A 14,805-nucleotide genomic window follows, 5' to 3' on the forward strand; every position below is an offset into this window, starting at 1 on the left:
CTCACGCTATTTATATTAGATCGCGTAGCCATAAAAAGGGGCAGATTTGGGCAATTGATCAATCGTATTAGTTAGGAAATTCATTTGTATCTCTTTATGTCCATCGCACATTGATATATAAACATTTGTAATAAAGGGGGTTTTAATCTACAATAAATGTATAAGAAGAAACAGCATTTATCATTTAGTAGTTACTAGTTCCCTTAATCATTCATTTATGTTTATGTTGTAATTTATATGTTAAAGAGCAAGAAGGAGATAATCACCATTAAGAGATCCTAAGATCTGCTTCAGGGAGTAGTCAAACAGGGCGAAATCTTCATTTTGCTTTCAGTATTTCCATTACGCATATTCATTTTACACCCTCCTGGAGTCGCATCATGGATATGGCTTACCCTACCAGGATCCTAATTAGAGTCTTCTGATAGTAGCCATAAAGTGGTTTGAAACCTCGGAAATTTTCAAAATCTTTCTTCTCATTTATAACGTTTAGGTGTTATTTATAGTGATCACTAGCTTGCATGTATGTCCGCAGCTCGTGGTCGTGCGGTAGCGTTCTCGCTTCCCACGCCCGGGTTCCCGGGCTCGATTACCGGCGGGGTCAGGGATTTTCTCTGCCTCGTGATGACTGGGTGTTGTGTGCTGTCCTTAGGTTAGTTAGGTTTAAGTAGTTCTAAGTTCTAGGGGGCTGATGATCATAGATGTTAAGTCCCATAGTGCTCAGAGCCATTTGAAACAAGCCAGCTTGCATGTATAGTTTACACTGGGAAAGTAACGCGATAACATTAAAAAATAATACAGGGTGTCCGAAAAGTCTTCCCCTGATTAAAGGCTAGAAGTAAGATACAAATATGAAACTTGTGTCGAATTGTTTAGAACTATCAAAGTTTTTTTTCTGTTTTAGGTTCGCAGTACGTAAGTAGTGAATGAGGTGCAGTGACCAAGAAGCCATGTTAACCAATCAGGAGAAGGCACAGTGTGTCCTGTGGTACCATGAGACAGGATCGCCAACCACAGTGCAGAGACACTTCCAGACAACATTTGGAAGGAATCCACCTGATGTCAAGAGCATTAAAGCCTGGTATGAGAAGTTCAAGAACACAGGATCGGTTGCTGACCTTCCGAGGTGTGGTCGACCAAGAACCTCAGCAGACAGGGTGGAAGCTGTAAGGCAGTCTTTTCTGCGAAGTCCGAAGAAATCGGTGCGCAGGGCCTCACGTGAATTACAGATGCCAAAAAGCTTTCTCCATGACATTTTACACAAAAGTTTATTGCTTCGTGCACACAAAGTGCAAATCGTTCAGGCCTTGTTGCCCAATGACAGTACACGTCGATATGACTTTGTGGTCGAAATACTATCACGTATTGAGGACGATGATGGTTATCTCAGACGAATTGCCTTTTCCGACGAAGCGACCTTTTTCGTCAGTGGAGTAGTGAATCGCCATAATGTGCGCATTTGGGGTTCACAACCCCCTGGCTAAGTCATGGAGTGCACCAGAGGCAGTCCAAATGTGAATGTTTGGTGCGCGCTGTTGCACGATCGAATTGTCGGGCCATTCTTCTTCGCTGAGGCTACTGGACGGAAACTGAATATCGTCTAGATGTGCTACGTGCTACCAAGGGTGCTCATGTGGAAGTTTACTAATGTGTGAAAAAAACTTTGATAGTTTGTAAACAATTAGGCACTAGTTTCATGTTTGTATCTTACTTCTAGCCTGAGTTATCAATTTATGTAATCAGGGAAAGACTTTTCGGACACCCTGTATTTGTGTATTTTATTGTATTTCTTTTCAGAGGCGTTGTGCTTCAGCTCGCTGGCTGCAATTTATTGGTGTTTATGTCATGCCATTTGTCGTTGTATTTGTTTGTATTGTACCGACACTGCTCGTAAACGAGGTTGCCATTAGTTTAGCTTTTTTGTTGTAGATATTTTAAGGGAACTCTTATCAGAGATCAGTCTATGATAACTAGGGCGAAAGTGCGCTTAGTAGCACAATAGATCACTAGCTGTAAAGACATAGAAATTGCAGATACACGGGGTAGTCAAGAAAGCCTATGGGATGCTTTCTTAGCAGCACATGGCACAGGTGAGGAGAATACCGATCCAAGGGAACTTTTGAGGATGATAAACACAATCAAGCCCGTCGTGGGCAATCTGATAGCGAAGATGAGGAACAGAGACACACTGAGGCAATCGTAAAGATACAAAATGGTTCAAATGGCTCTGAGCACTATGGGACTTAACATCTGAGGTCATCAGTCCCCTAGAACTTAGAACTACTTAAACCTAACTAACCTAAGGACATCACACACATCCATGCCCGAGGCAGGATTCGAACCTGCGACGTAGCAGTCGCGCGGTTCCCGTAAAGATACAGAACTACAATGTAGGGACTCCAAGTGAACCCGGAACAACTAAGAATCGTGGTAGATCGCCGTCGGTGACATCGTCACGAGGCAGCATATCAGGGGTGCGCGGTGATGACTTTTTTGAACACCAAGAAACGGAAAAGGAAAAGAGCAGAAGATCACCTAACAGTAGGGGAAGGGAAGTCACAATAGGAGAGAAGATTTAGATAACGTCAAATTGCCTTAGGTCCACAAGGATTCCTTTCCATAGGTAAACTGAACTACGGACAACAAAGCAATTTTAGCATTATCATATTTTCTGAAAGCAAAAGTAGTGAAGAGAAAGGAGGGGAGGGGGGACATAGCACAGTACACAAAAATTTATTTACCTCATAATTTATTAAATACTGAAACTATGCTGGGAGTAACAGATTCCACATAAGCAAATCCTCAAGTATCGAGATAAAATACGTGACTGCAGAATCTAGAACTACATCCGCTAAATATGTAGCCAAGAGGCTTAGAATTGTAAATTTGAATCTAATATGAAATTTTCGAAATCTGATAAGGAAAATACGGGGAAGTACAAAAAAGGGTATGGACAACTTTGCACTCTTTTTCTAATAAACACACGAGGATTACCTATGTAGAGGTGTCTTGCAGAGAGTTAACATTACAGTCAGAGAGACAAAGAAAATAACTGTGAAAGCCAAATAAATCAGGAAACAGATTCCAGGAACTGAGCACTTACGGGAGGCTCTTGGGCCTTTTCGTCACCGCTCGTTCATATAATGTATCTGAAAAGAGGAGAGAAAAAGAGTACTTACCATGTGTTCGAATGCGAGGGGAACGAAAAGTTGTGAGAGGTGCGACACACCAATTGAGAGCAGCTGCGCAGCATTTCGCCAGTCGTTGGAGAGCTGTTTCAGGTAAGCCGTCGTCCCGTTCTGGAATTCTGGAGCAGAAGACAGACGACATACACTATGTGATCAAAAGTATCCGGAAACCTCCAAAAACATACGTTTTTCATATTAGGTGCACTGTGCTGCCACCTACTGCCAGGTACTCCATATCAGCGAACTCAGTAGTCACTAGACATCGTGAGAGACCAGAATGAGGCGTTCCGCGGAACTCACGGACGTGGTCAGGTGATCGGGTGTCACTTGTGTCATACGTCTGTACTCCAGGTTTCCACACTCCTAAACATCCCTAGGTCCACTCTTTCCAAGGTGACAGTGAAGTGTAAACGCGAAGGGACACGTACAGCACAAAAGCGTACAGTCCGACCTCGTCTGTTGACTACAGAGACCGCCGACAGTTGAAGAGGGTCGTAATGTGTAATAGGCAGACATCTACCCAGACCATCACACAGGAATTCCACACTGCATCAGGATCCATTGCAAGTACTATGACAGTTAGGTGGGAGGTGAGAAAACTTGGATTTCATGGTCGAGCGGCTGCTCATAAGCCACACATCACGCCGGTAATTCAAACGACGCCTCGCTTGGTGTAACGAGAGTAAACATTGGACGATTGCATAATGGAAAAACGTTGTTTGGAGTGACGAATCACGGTACACAATGTGACGATCTGATGGCAGGGCGTGGATATGGCACATACCTAGTGAATGTCATCTGCAAGCGTGTGTAGTGCCAACAGTAAAATTCGGAGGCGTGGTCGTGTTTTTCATGAAGGGGGGTTGCACTTCTTGTTGTTTTGCGTGGCACTATCACACCACAGGCCTACGTTGATGTTTTAAGTACCTTCTTGTTTCCCACTGTTGAAGAGCAATTCGGGGATGGCGACTGCATCTTTCAACAAGATCGAGTACCTGTTCATAATGTTACACGACAATAACATGCCTCCAGTAATGGACTGGTCTGCACAGAGACTTAACCTGAATCCTATACAACACCTTTCGGATGTTTTGGAACGCCGACTTCGTGCCAGGCCTCACCGACCGACATCGATACCTCTCCTCAATGCAGCACTCCGTGAAGAATGGGCTGCCATTCTCCCAGAAACCTTTCAGCACCTGGTTGAACGATGCTGCGAGAGTGGAAGCTGTCAGCTGTCATCAAGGCTAAGGGTGGGCCAACACCATACTGAATTCCAGCATTACCGATGGAGTGCGCAACGAACTTGAAGACATTTTCAGCCAGTTGCCCGGATACCTTTGATCGCATAGTGTACTTGGAAACAACCAACATTTTTAGATTTCTGTAGAAGCACAACTTTCACTTTTTGCCTTCACCATAGAACATAGAGAGTATGAAAACAGAATTTACTTTTTGGAACTAGATCAATATACGCTGTCGGAAATGGTAAGAATTATAGCATGGACACCTTGTCGAAACGTTACCAAACTCGTACTCCAGTATTTTTATGCCTGTGGGATGAGATGATCGAAACTCCATCCTTATCCTTTTCAGACATTCCAACAGATGAAGAATGATGTGAGTACACGATGGTTATTGTGTGTGTCTAATGCTAACAGAATTATTAAGAGGTAGATCACAAAACAAAATGTCCAGAGGACAGGCCTGTGCAGCTTATCTCCATCTTTTTGGCTTTGAGAAAGGTCGAATCTTTCACATAAAGGATCCGAGAATATCATTCCGCCAGATCGCACAAACAGTTGGTTGTAGTGCGATGACTGCAGAACATGTGGTGACGAGGTGGACTCAGAACAACAGCGTGGCCATAGGAGCACTAACCGACTGTGCCAGAAGCTTAAGAGAATCGTCAGGGAGAATCTGCGTGGAAAGAAGCGGGATATTGAAGTACTGAGGAATGACGAGCTGCATTTGAGGTTCCCTAATGCTGTAGACACTGCATTAATAAACTCCACAACATGCAATTCCATTGAAGAAGAACAGACATCTCTAAAAAAGCCAATCACAGAAACTGGACAGACAAATATAGATACAAGGAAGGTAAATACAAAAAAACTGTGGGCAACAGAAGAAATAATTCAATAGATCGACGATGAGGGTTCAAATGGTTCAAATGGCTCTAAGCGCAATGATACTTACATTGCTGGCCATTAAAATTGCTACACCAAGAAGAAATGCAGATGATAAACGGTTATTCAGTAGACAAATATATTATACTGGAACTAACATGTGATTACATTTTCACGCAATTTGAGTGCATAGATCCTGAGAAATCAGTACCCAGAACAACCACCTCTTGCCGTAATAATGGCCTTGGTACGCCTGGGCATTGAGTCAAACAGAGCTTGGATGGCGTGTACAGGTACAGCTGTCCATGCAGCTTCAACACGATACCACAGTTCACCAAGAGTACTGACTGGAGTATTCAGAAGAGCCAGTTGCTCGGCCACCATTGACCAGACGTTTCAATTGGTGAGAGATCTGGAGAATGTGCTGGCCAGGGCAGCAGTCGAACATTTTCTGTATCCAGAAAGGCCCGTACAGGACCTGCAACATGCGGTCGTGCATTATCCTGCTGAAATGTAGGGTTTCGCAGGGATCGAATGAAGGGTAGAGCCACGAGTCGGAACACATCTGAAATGTAACGTCCACTGTTCAAAGTGTCGTCAGTGCGAACAAGAGGTGACCGAGACGTGTAACCAATGGCACCCCATACCATCACGCCGGGTGATAACGCCAGTATGGCGATGACAAATACACGCTTCCAATGTGTGTTCACCGCGATGTCGCCAAACACAGATACGACCATCATGATCCTGTAAACAGAACCTGCATTCATCCGAAAAAATACGTTTTCCCATTCGTGCATCCATGCTGCAGCGTCAAGGGTAACCGCAGCCATGGTCTCCGAGCTGATAGCCCATGCTGCTGCAAAACGTCGTCGAACTGTTCGTGCAGATGGTTGTTGTCTTGCAAACGTCCCCATCAGTTGACTCAGGGACCGAGACGTGGCTGCACGATCCGTTACAGCCATGCGGATAAGATGCCTGTCATCTTGACTGCTAGTGATACGAGGCCGTTGGGATCCAGCACGGCGTTCCGTATTACCCTCCTGAACAAACCGACTCCTTATTCTGCTAACAGTCATTGGATCTCGACCAACGCGAGCAGCAATGTCGCGATACGATAAACCGCAATCTCGGTAGGTTACAATTCGGCCTTTATCAAAGTCGGAAACGTGGTGGTACGCATTTCTTCTCCTTACACGAGGTATCACAATAGCGTTTCAGCACGCAACGCCGGTCAACTGCTGTTTGTGTATGAGAAATCTGTTGGAGAGTTTCCTCATATCAGCACGTTGTAGGTGTCGCCACCGGCGCCAACCTTGTGTGTATGCTCTGAAAAGCTAATCATTTGCATATCACAGCATCTTCTTCCTGTCGGTTAAATTTCGCGTCTGTAGCACGTCATCTTCGTGGTGTAGCAGTTTTAATGGCCAGTAGTGTAACATCTGAGGTCGTCCGTTCCCTAGACTTAGAACTACTTAAACCTAACTAACCTAAGGACACCACACACATCCATGCCCGAGGCAGAATTCAAACCTTCGACCGTAGCAGCAGCGTGTTCGGGACTGAAGCGCCTAGAACTGCTCGGCCACAGCGGCCGGCTGACGATGAGGGGGTAAAGAAGAAATACTTTAGTTGATCGACGAAAGATGGAAGTATACATATGTTCAGAAAAAGAGAGAAATTCAATAATAGAATTCACTTGGGAATGAAATAAATAAGAATTACAGGGAAGTCAAAGTGAAAAGGCTGCAGAAATAATGTGAAGGAATCTGAGCCGTGCGCGCGCCCTGCTATCGATTTTGGTACTCGTTGAACCTCAGTGGTTTCGTTGCTGAGTTTCGGCTTTTTGGGCTTCGTATGTGGTGACACTCTTGGCAACAGCGCGAGGCTAATTTAAGATCGAGTAAATCTTGCAGAAGTGACTGTCTGCTCAGGAGGCCATTATCTGAAGGTCGACGTGTTGACCTTTAAACGTAGCCATCTTGGAATGGTGGCCTGTGGTGAGGTGTCGCAGTGGGCTGCTCTCTGTGTTTGGGTCGCTGGAGTTTACTTCGGGGGCCGCGCCTTCGCCTACTAAAGACCTGTTTCCTAGTCTGTTCTCGAGATGACGAGGCTGCACAATGCGGTTCGTTTTGGCGAGTTCCCTGCTGCCTTGACTGGTGGACGTAGCAATCTGCATCTTCCGTGATTGACTTCGGTCTAACGCATGGTAATTTCCAAGAAGCGTTGCGTATCGAACGCGAGAGCTCTGACCGATACATATTGCACTACGACATAACTCGAACGCACGGCTGTCATAGCGGGAGATATGGAAAATGTGCAGCCCGTTGCCACGGGAACATCGCATATCGTTTAGCGTTGTGAATAGGAATGAGTGCAGCCGCTGTAGTCTCGAGCCCCAATACTCTTACTAGGCGAAAGTTAATTCGTCGATTGCGTAGTGTGCAATCTCGTATGGAATTCTGTTGTGAATAGTGATTGCTGCCAAATGAAGATTTCATAAATTGTGTGATTTGTTACGGAAACCGCTGTGTGAAACTTCTAAGAAAGGTACCAAAGCTGATTTCCCATTTCAGTTGTAATGTGCATGGTGTCACAAAACTCATCGGAAAGGAAGAACTCATGTTTCGACAATTGTAGTTTGACCTCCGAAAAGAGCATTATTTTAGTCTCGTGCTGGGTAAAAAACTACCCTACAAACTACTGCTTCCGAAACTGAGTTATCGACTACCGACAGACACCGTTTGTGACTATTACGAGATCTGTCGAGAAGTCTGCTGTGTGATAGTCACGAATGACAGTGTTCCGATTGGTGGACAAAACAAGTAGCTTGAATAAACAAATCGCATATATCCGCTCGGAAATACAAGAAAGGACGACTGCTAAAAAACGAAATTGGACACAACATACATTTTCGGAGGCACTGAAAGGGAATCCCGAAAGTACAACTGAGGGGCAAGAAAACTTTAATGCTTCTCATAAAGGACTTCATCCTACCAGGGACCAAAGGTATAACAGACGGGATTAAGTCCTACAACATCCTGAAGAAAAAGGATGGATTTATAAATCATTATCGCCTCTTCGGACGATCCATTTGTCCACACGCAGATTACAGAGCGCTTGTGTTAATCTGTCAAATCGTCGATTAAAAGAGAGAGCCGACAGGGAGACAGGGTCGATCTGTACCTCCTCCAGTACCCGTATTTCCACAATTTGCGGCTGCGTGAGAAAATTCAACCTTCTCAGACTCTCCCAATATTTCTCAGAGACATATGTAGAATGTAACCGGATAATGGAGACCAAAGATTGCTCCCGGCTGCGTATACAATCCGCGGAAATGAAAAAGACGTGGTTGCCGAGTAAAGTAAGTGAAATCACTAGTTTCCTTTGCAGTTGACGTTAACTTAGTAAATGTTTGGTTTTTTTTTCGTCGCTCTAGTAACCACAATAAACAGGATCCTTGTTTGTCGCCACAAGAGTCGCCTGGTCGATATACAGGGTGAGTTACTTACTAACTTTGCCACATAGAATAACTTCGAAAGTCTGATAGGACCTGAAAAGCTTGTGGGAGAACAGTTGCATTGGACAACGGGGGCCATAATATGACGTTGGTTTTTCATTGCTAGGTTGGGTCACTTCAGAGATATGAAGGTCAAATTTGTTTTTTTTTAATGGGATGCTATATCTTGGCACTTATTTTCTGTTAGCGGCTATCGAGACGAATCCAACGATGTGTAACAGTAAGATCTTTGAAGGTCAACGAAGGTCACAAAGGTGGCATGAACGTCCATTTACAGAAGGTGTTCGAAGTGATGAGCATTGGTATGATTGCAGTGCTGTAATCTTCTTATCATGAATTGAGTGGTATCCCTTACCACTTCGGCACTTATCGAAGCACATGCTCTGACAATTCTCTCCCGCATATCTTCAGGTGTAGTTGGAACGTCTTTATAAACAATGTCTTTACGAATCCCCTTAAGAAAAAACCCAGAGGTGCAAGTCTGGCGAACGAGTCGGCCACGACAAATATCCTCCGCGTCCAAAACATCGATTTGGGAATTGTCTCTGCAACTCATTTCTAGCCATCAGCGAAAAATGTGCCGGACACCCATCGTGTTGACACCACACTCTGTTCCTTGTTCCTAAGGATATTTCATCCAATAACAGATCTAATGTTTTTTGCAGAAATGTGGTGTATTTATTACCATTAAGATTTCCTTCGATGAAATACGGACCTATAATTCTGTCCTCCAGGATCCCACACCATTCACGGTTTTCGTTGTGTAACTTGGCGCAGCCAACGCGGATTTTCAGTTGCCCAATAATGCATGTTATGCAAAGTAACATTTCCATGGTTCGTGAATGTAAACTCATTAGTAAATAAAATAAATTAATAAATGTGTCCTCTCTCTGAATCTGAAATTGAGCCCATCGGCAGAATTCAATGCGATGCCTACAATCCGTACCAGTTAATTCATAGTGCAGACTGTTACGGTAAGGATGATATTTATGGCGATGCAGAACACGAACAACACTGCTCTGGCTCATGCCAGATTCCCTTGCGATTTGACGCGAACTAACACAAGGATCTAGAACGACAGTGGCAAGAGTACCAATTTCCGTTTCCTCGTTAGTAACATTCCATTGCGGGATATGTTTCCGAAGCTTTAAAGATCCAGTTGCTCTCAATTTATCATACACATATTTAAAATTTAGATGTACCACTTGTAGGGTGAGTACGTTGGGGATATCTTTCAGCGTATAAGTCTCTTGCTCCCACTGAATTTCGTTGGCATTCTCTGTAAATGAGAAGCATATCGACTTGTTCTTCGAAGGAATACATTATTCACATTCTCTTGATTCGACGATACTAGTCTTACCGTTCCTATTAGTGTTGTATTGCGAAACCGTCGAATGGTGTTTACATGTCAATGGCACGTTAGATGGGTACGCCGTATTCGGCGAATATTTACTACTTGCACGACATACGAGAGAGAATTGTCAGAGCATGTGCTTCGATAAGTGCCGAAGTGATAAGGAATACCACTCAATCCATGATAAGAAGATTGCAGCACTGCATTCATACCAATGGTCATCACTTCGAACACCTTCTGTAAATGGACGTTCATGCCACCTTTTTGACCTTCGTTGAGCTTCAAATACCTTACTGTTACACATCATTGGATTCCTCTCGATAGCCGCTATCAGAAAATAAGTACCAAATCATAGCATCCCCTTTAAAAAAACAAAGTTGACCTTCATATCTCTGACGCGACCCCATCTAGCAACAAAAAACTAATGTCATACTATTGCCCCCGTTGTCCCATACAACATTTGCCCCACAAACTTTTCAGCTACTATCGTACTTTCGGAGCTATTCTTGATGACAATAGTTAGTGACTCACCCTGTATACTGTACGGAGCCTGCGCGTTCGGTAGACAACGCTTCTTGGAAATTACCTAATGCAGGAACCGTGGTATTTGTCAAGCGTTAATCTGTTAATTATGGCTCGCAAGACTAACTTTTCCTTGTCATCTTTTAATGTCTTTTGTTGATCTTGTCCATATTCTTCTGGCCGTACTTCGGCTAGTTACATTAACAGAGCATCGTCATGCTGAACGTCATTTAGCCTAACGGTCACTGGACTGAAATATTTGCCTACTGTTGGTGCGTGCAGTGGTAAATCTAAGTATTTTATATTCTCGATGTTAAATACTTCCACTCAAGTTTAAGACTCGTGTTCTGCGTGTTTTCGGGGAGGCATGTGCCGCCTTTCACTTGCTAGCTGAATCTGATAACTAGTGCCATTGAATTTAAGTGCTTCTTCGGGTTTGGTATTTGTGGCCCCAAAACAGGTTCTGTTCCATGTTCCCATGATACTGTTCTATTTAAGGAGACTTTAAGGTTTGTCATTAGTCTGTTATGTAAGTCTAATTTCTGTTCTGCATATTCCAGAAGCTGTTATGAATCGAGCAACCGCCTGGGCCCCTAAGAGGAGCTGTTGTAAACTGATTAGAGTATTCTGCTCCGTTCACTACACGAACATGCGTAATTTGTGTTATTTTAAATTTTTTTATTAAGGTCCTGCTCCATCGGCTTCACAGACGTGCATCGATTGATTCCTTTCTAACTGTTTGACTTTTTTACCTGTTTGGTTTAGTACTGATCATAAAATATTCTGCCTTGTCCGCTTTACAGACGGATACAAAAGGTACTCTTACAAAAACTTGGGAACAATCGTTTCACTGACTGCCTCACAGACGCGTATAATTTGCTGTTCTTTTTTAATGTCGCGTGTTAATGATTTCGGTTACATGCTCTGATAAGCTTTGAACGTACGTTGGGTATGCTTCACTGGCAGATGCAATTAGCAGCCTTTTAATATTTCATTGTCTGCTTCACAGACGTGTATAGCACATTAAAAATCAGCTGTCTGCTACTGTTTATTGCAGAAACTATTGCTAAAATCTTTTGTTAAATATATGCCCGTTTATCAGACTCTAAGGATTTGTTTTGGATACGCTGATCGTTGTAATAAAAAGTATGTTCCCCGTGGCGATTAAATATTACTTGTTTTGATACTTGTAAGATTGTCCTCTATGGTAAATAAATAATTGTGTCTTTATAATTGTTTTGTTACGCACAGCACCTTACTGCTCGCAGATCCTAGCTCCCTACCAGTTCAAAATCGAAAAGGATATGATCAGCGGAGGGACCGATTAGTATATAAAAACGTCAAAATAGCTTCCGTGAAAAAAACCAAAGGTGTTAACGTTAAGAACTCAAGAGGAATTAGATTTTTATATACGAACTAGAGAATGAATAGGAGCAAAGATTACACCGAAGACCTCTACGATGGGGACGAGAACACAGGGGATTCATTAGGAAAGTCAGAGTTGTGGAAGACTTGCGATTTGAGTTTTCTGCACGCTTAATCAGTCCTTACGACGACCGTTTCTCATTCTGTTTCTTCACATTTTTCCAGTAGCCAAATGACTTTGGTTTCCCTGCACTTCATATTTACGTTATTCCTAAGTGACTTTCATTGCTGGGTTCCACTCTTTTCCTTATCACTTGTTGACCTCCTTCCTTTGCGTCGATCAACTGATTTATTTATTCTGTTGCCCAAGGTTTTTTCGCAGTTTCCTTCCCTGTTTCTATATTTGTTTGTTCATTTTCTGTGATTGCCCTTTTCATAGATGTCTACCCCTCTTCATCCGAGGTGCCTATTGTGGAATTCATTATCGCAGTATCTGTCACATTAGAGAACTTCAAATGCACCTCATCATTCTTCACTACTTTAGTTCTCAACTTCTTTTCGTACTGATTCTTCTGGAACATCCGCTTGAACTTCACTCTGCTCTTCATCGTAACTGAATCGTGACCCGAGTCTATATCCGCTCCTGGATACGAATTAAAATCCAATATTTGGTTTGTGAATCTGTCTTACCATGGTATAACCCAGCTAGAACTTACCCGTGTCTTGAGGCCTTTCTGATCATAACTTCTGTGCGGAAGCAAGTGTTTTCGGCAGTTAGCGAGAGAGACAAGGACTTCCCCTCCCTTTCGCTCAGCTCCAAGGCCAAGCCTGGCCTCCAACTGTTTATGATTAAACTTCGTGTTTCCTTCCTGTTTCCGTCTCGCATATTTTTGTGAGCGGCCGTACTCTAAACCCAAGTGGTGGGTGGGACATTAAAACCTTCCTCTTCTGAACTGTATGAACAATACATAGCAGAATTGAAATTTAAAGATAATGGAGCTTTTAGGAAATTTAGATTCTGCTGTGTGTTGAAGGAGTGTGATAACTTATGGTATCTGTGAACAAGTTGGTGCGTGTGAACATATCGCTTAAAGTAGTGAGGAAGAGTTTATTTTCCACTCACAACGAGATGGAATGTGGACAAGAGGACTCCAAATTGTGTGTAGCGCAGTTAAGGCTACTTTCATGTTGTTCAAGTCTGTAATTTACAGACCCATGTAGCGTGTATGAACACACTTTTAGGAAAATAATAGGTTTGAGTGTGACAAGGTGAGGAAACCCACCGCCCCACAGTCCTTTTCTTGTGATTTTTGAACAGAGTATTCGCTATTACACTACTCGCCATTAAAATTGCTACACCAAGAAGAAATGCAGATGATAAATGGGTATTCATTGGACAAATATATTATACTAGAACTGACATGTGATTACACTTTCACGCAATTTGGGTGCATAGATCCTGAGAAATCAGTATCCAGAACAACCACCTCTGGCCGTAATAACGGCCTTGATGCGCCTGGGCATTGAGTCAAACAGAGCTAGGATGGTGTCAACAGGTACAGATGCCCGTGCAGCTTCAACATGATACCACAGTTCGTCAAGAGTAGTGACTGGCGTATTGTGACGAGCCAGTTGCTCGACCACAACTGACCAGACGTTTTCAGTTGGTGAGAGATCTGGAGAATGTGCTGGCCAGGGCAACAGTCGAACATTTTCTGTATCCAGAAAGGCCCGTACAGGACCTTCAACATGCGGTCGTGCATTATCCTGCTGAAATGTAGGGTTTCGCAGGGATCGAATGAAGGGTAGAGCCACGAGTCGTAACACATCTGAAATGTAACGTCCACTGTTCAAAGTGCCGTCAGTGCCAACAAGAGGTGACTGAGACGTGCAACGAATGGCAACCCATACCATCACGCCGGGTGATACGCCAGTATGCCGATGACGAATACACGCTTCCAATGTGCGTTCACCACGATGTCGTCAAACACGGATGCGACCATCATGATGCTGTAAACAGAACCTGGATTCATCCGAAAAAATGACGTTTTCCCATTCGTGCACCCAGGTTCGTCGTTGAGTACACCATCGCACTCGCTCCTGTCTGTGATGCAGCGTCAAGGGTAATCGTAGCCATGGTCTCCGAGCTGATAGTCCATGCTGCTGCAAACGTCGTCGAACTATTCGTGCAGATGGTTGTTGTGTTGCAAATGTCCCCATCTATTGACTCAGGGATCAAGACGTGGCTGCACGATCCGTTACAGCCATGCGGATAAGATGCCTGTCATCTTGACTGCTAGTGATACGAGGCCGTTGGGATCCAGCACGGCGTTCCGTATTATCCTCCTGAACACACCGATTCCATATTCTGCTAACAGTCATTGGATCTCGACCAACGCGAGCAGCAATGCCGCGATACGATAAACCGCAATCGCGATAGGCAACAATCCGACCTTTATCAAAGTCGGAAACGTGATGGTACGCATTTGTCCTCCTTACACGAGGCATCACAACAACGTTTCACCAGGCAACACCCGTCGACTGCTGTTTGTGTATGAGAAATCGGTTGGAAACTTTCCTCGTCTGAGCACGTTGTAGGTGTCGCTACCGGCGCCAATCTTGTGTGAATGCTCTGAAAAGCTAATCATTTGCATATCACAGCATATTCTTCCTGTCAGTTAAATTTCGCGTCTGTAGCACGTCATTTTCGTGGTGAAGCAATTTTAA

At 43.8% G+C, this 14,805-nt stretch overlaps 1 protein-coding gene across 1 annotated transcript in view; it reads right to left on the reverse strand.

Moving 5' to 3' along the window:
• Positions 1–14,805, reverse strand: part of LOC126485904 (uncharacterized) — a 201,277-nt gene that overhangs the window by 92,395 nt on the left and 94,077 nt on the right. The window contains exon 4 of the mRNA XM_050108910.1: positions 3,180–3,307. Within this exon, the coding sequence (XP_049964867.1) occupies positions 3,180–3,307 (128 nt within the window). The remainder of the gene's footprint in view (positions 1–3,179; positions 3,308–14,805) is intronic.

This window comes from Schistocerca serialis, chromosome 1 (genome assembly GCF_023864345.2).
Source record: "Schistocerca serialis cubense isolate TAMUIC-IGC-003099 chromosome 1, iqSchSeri2.2, whole genome shotgun sequence".
Lineage (NCBI taxonomy): Eukaryota > Metazoa > Arthropoda > Insecta > Orthoptera > Acrididae > Schistocerca > Schistocerca serialis.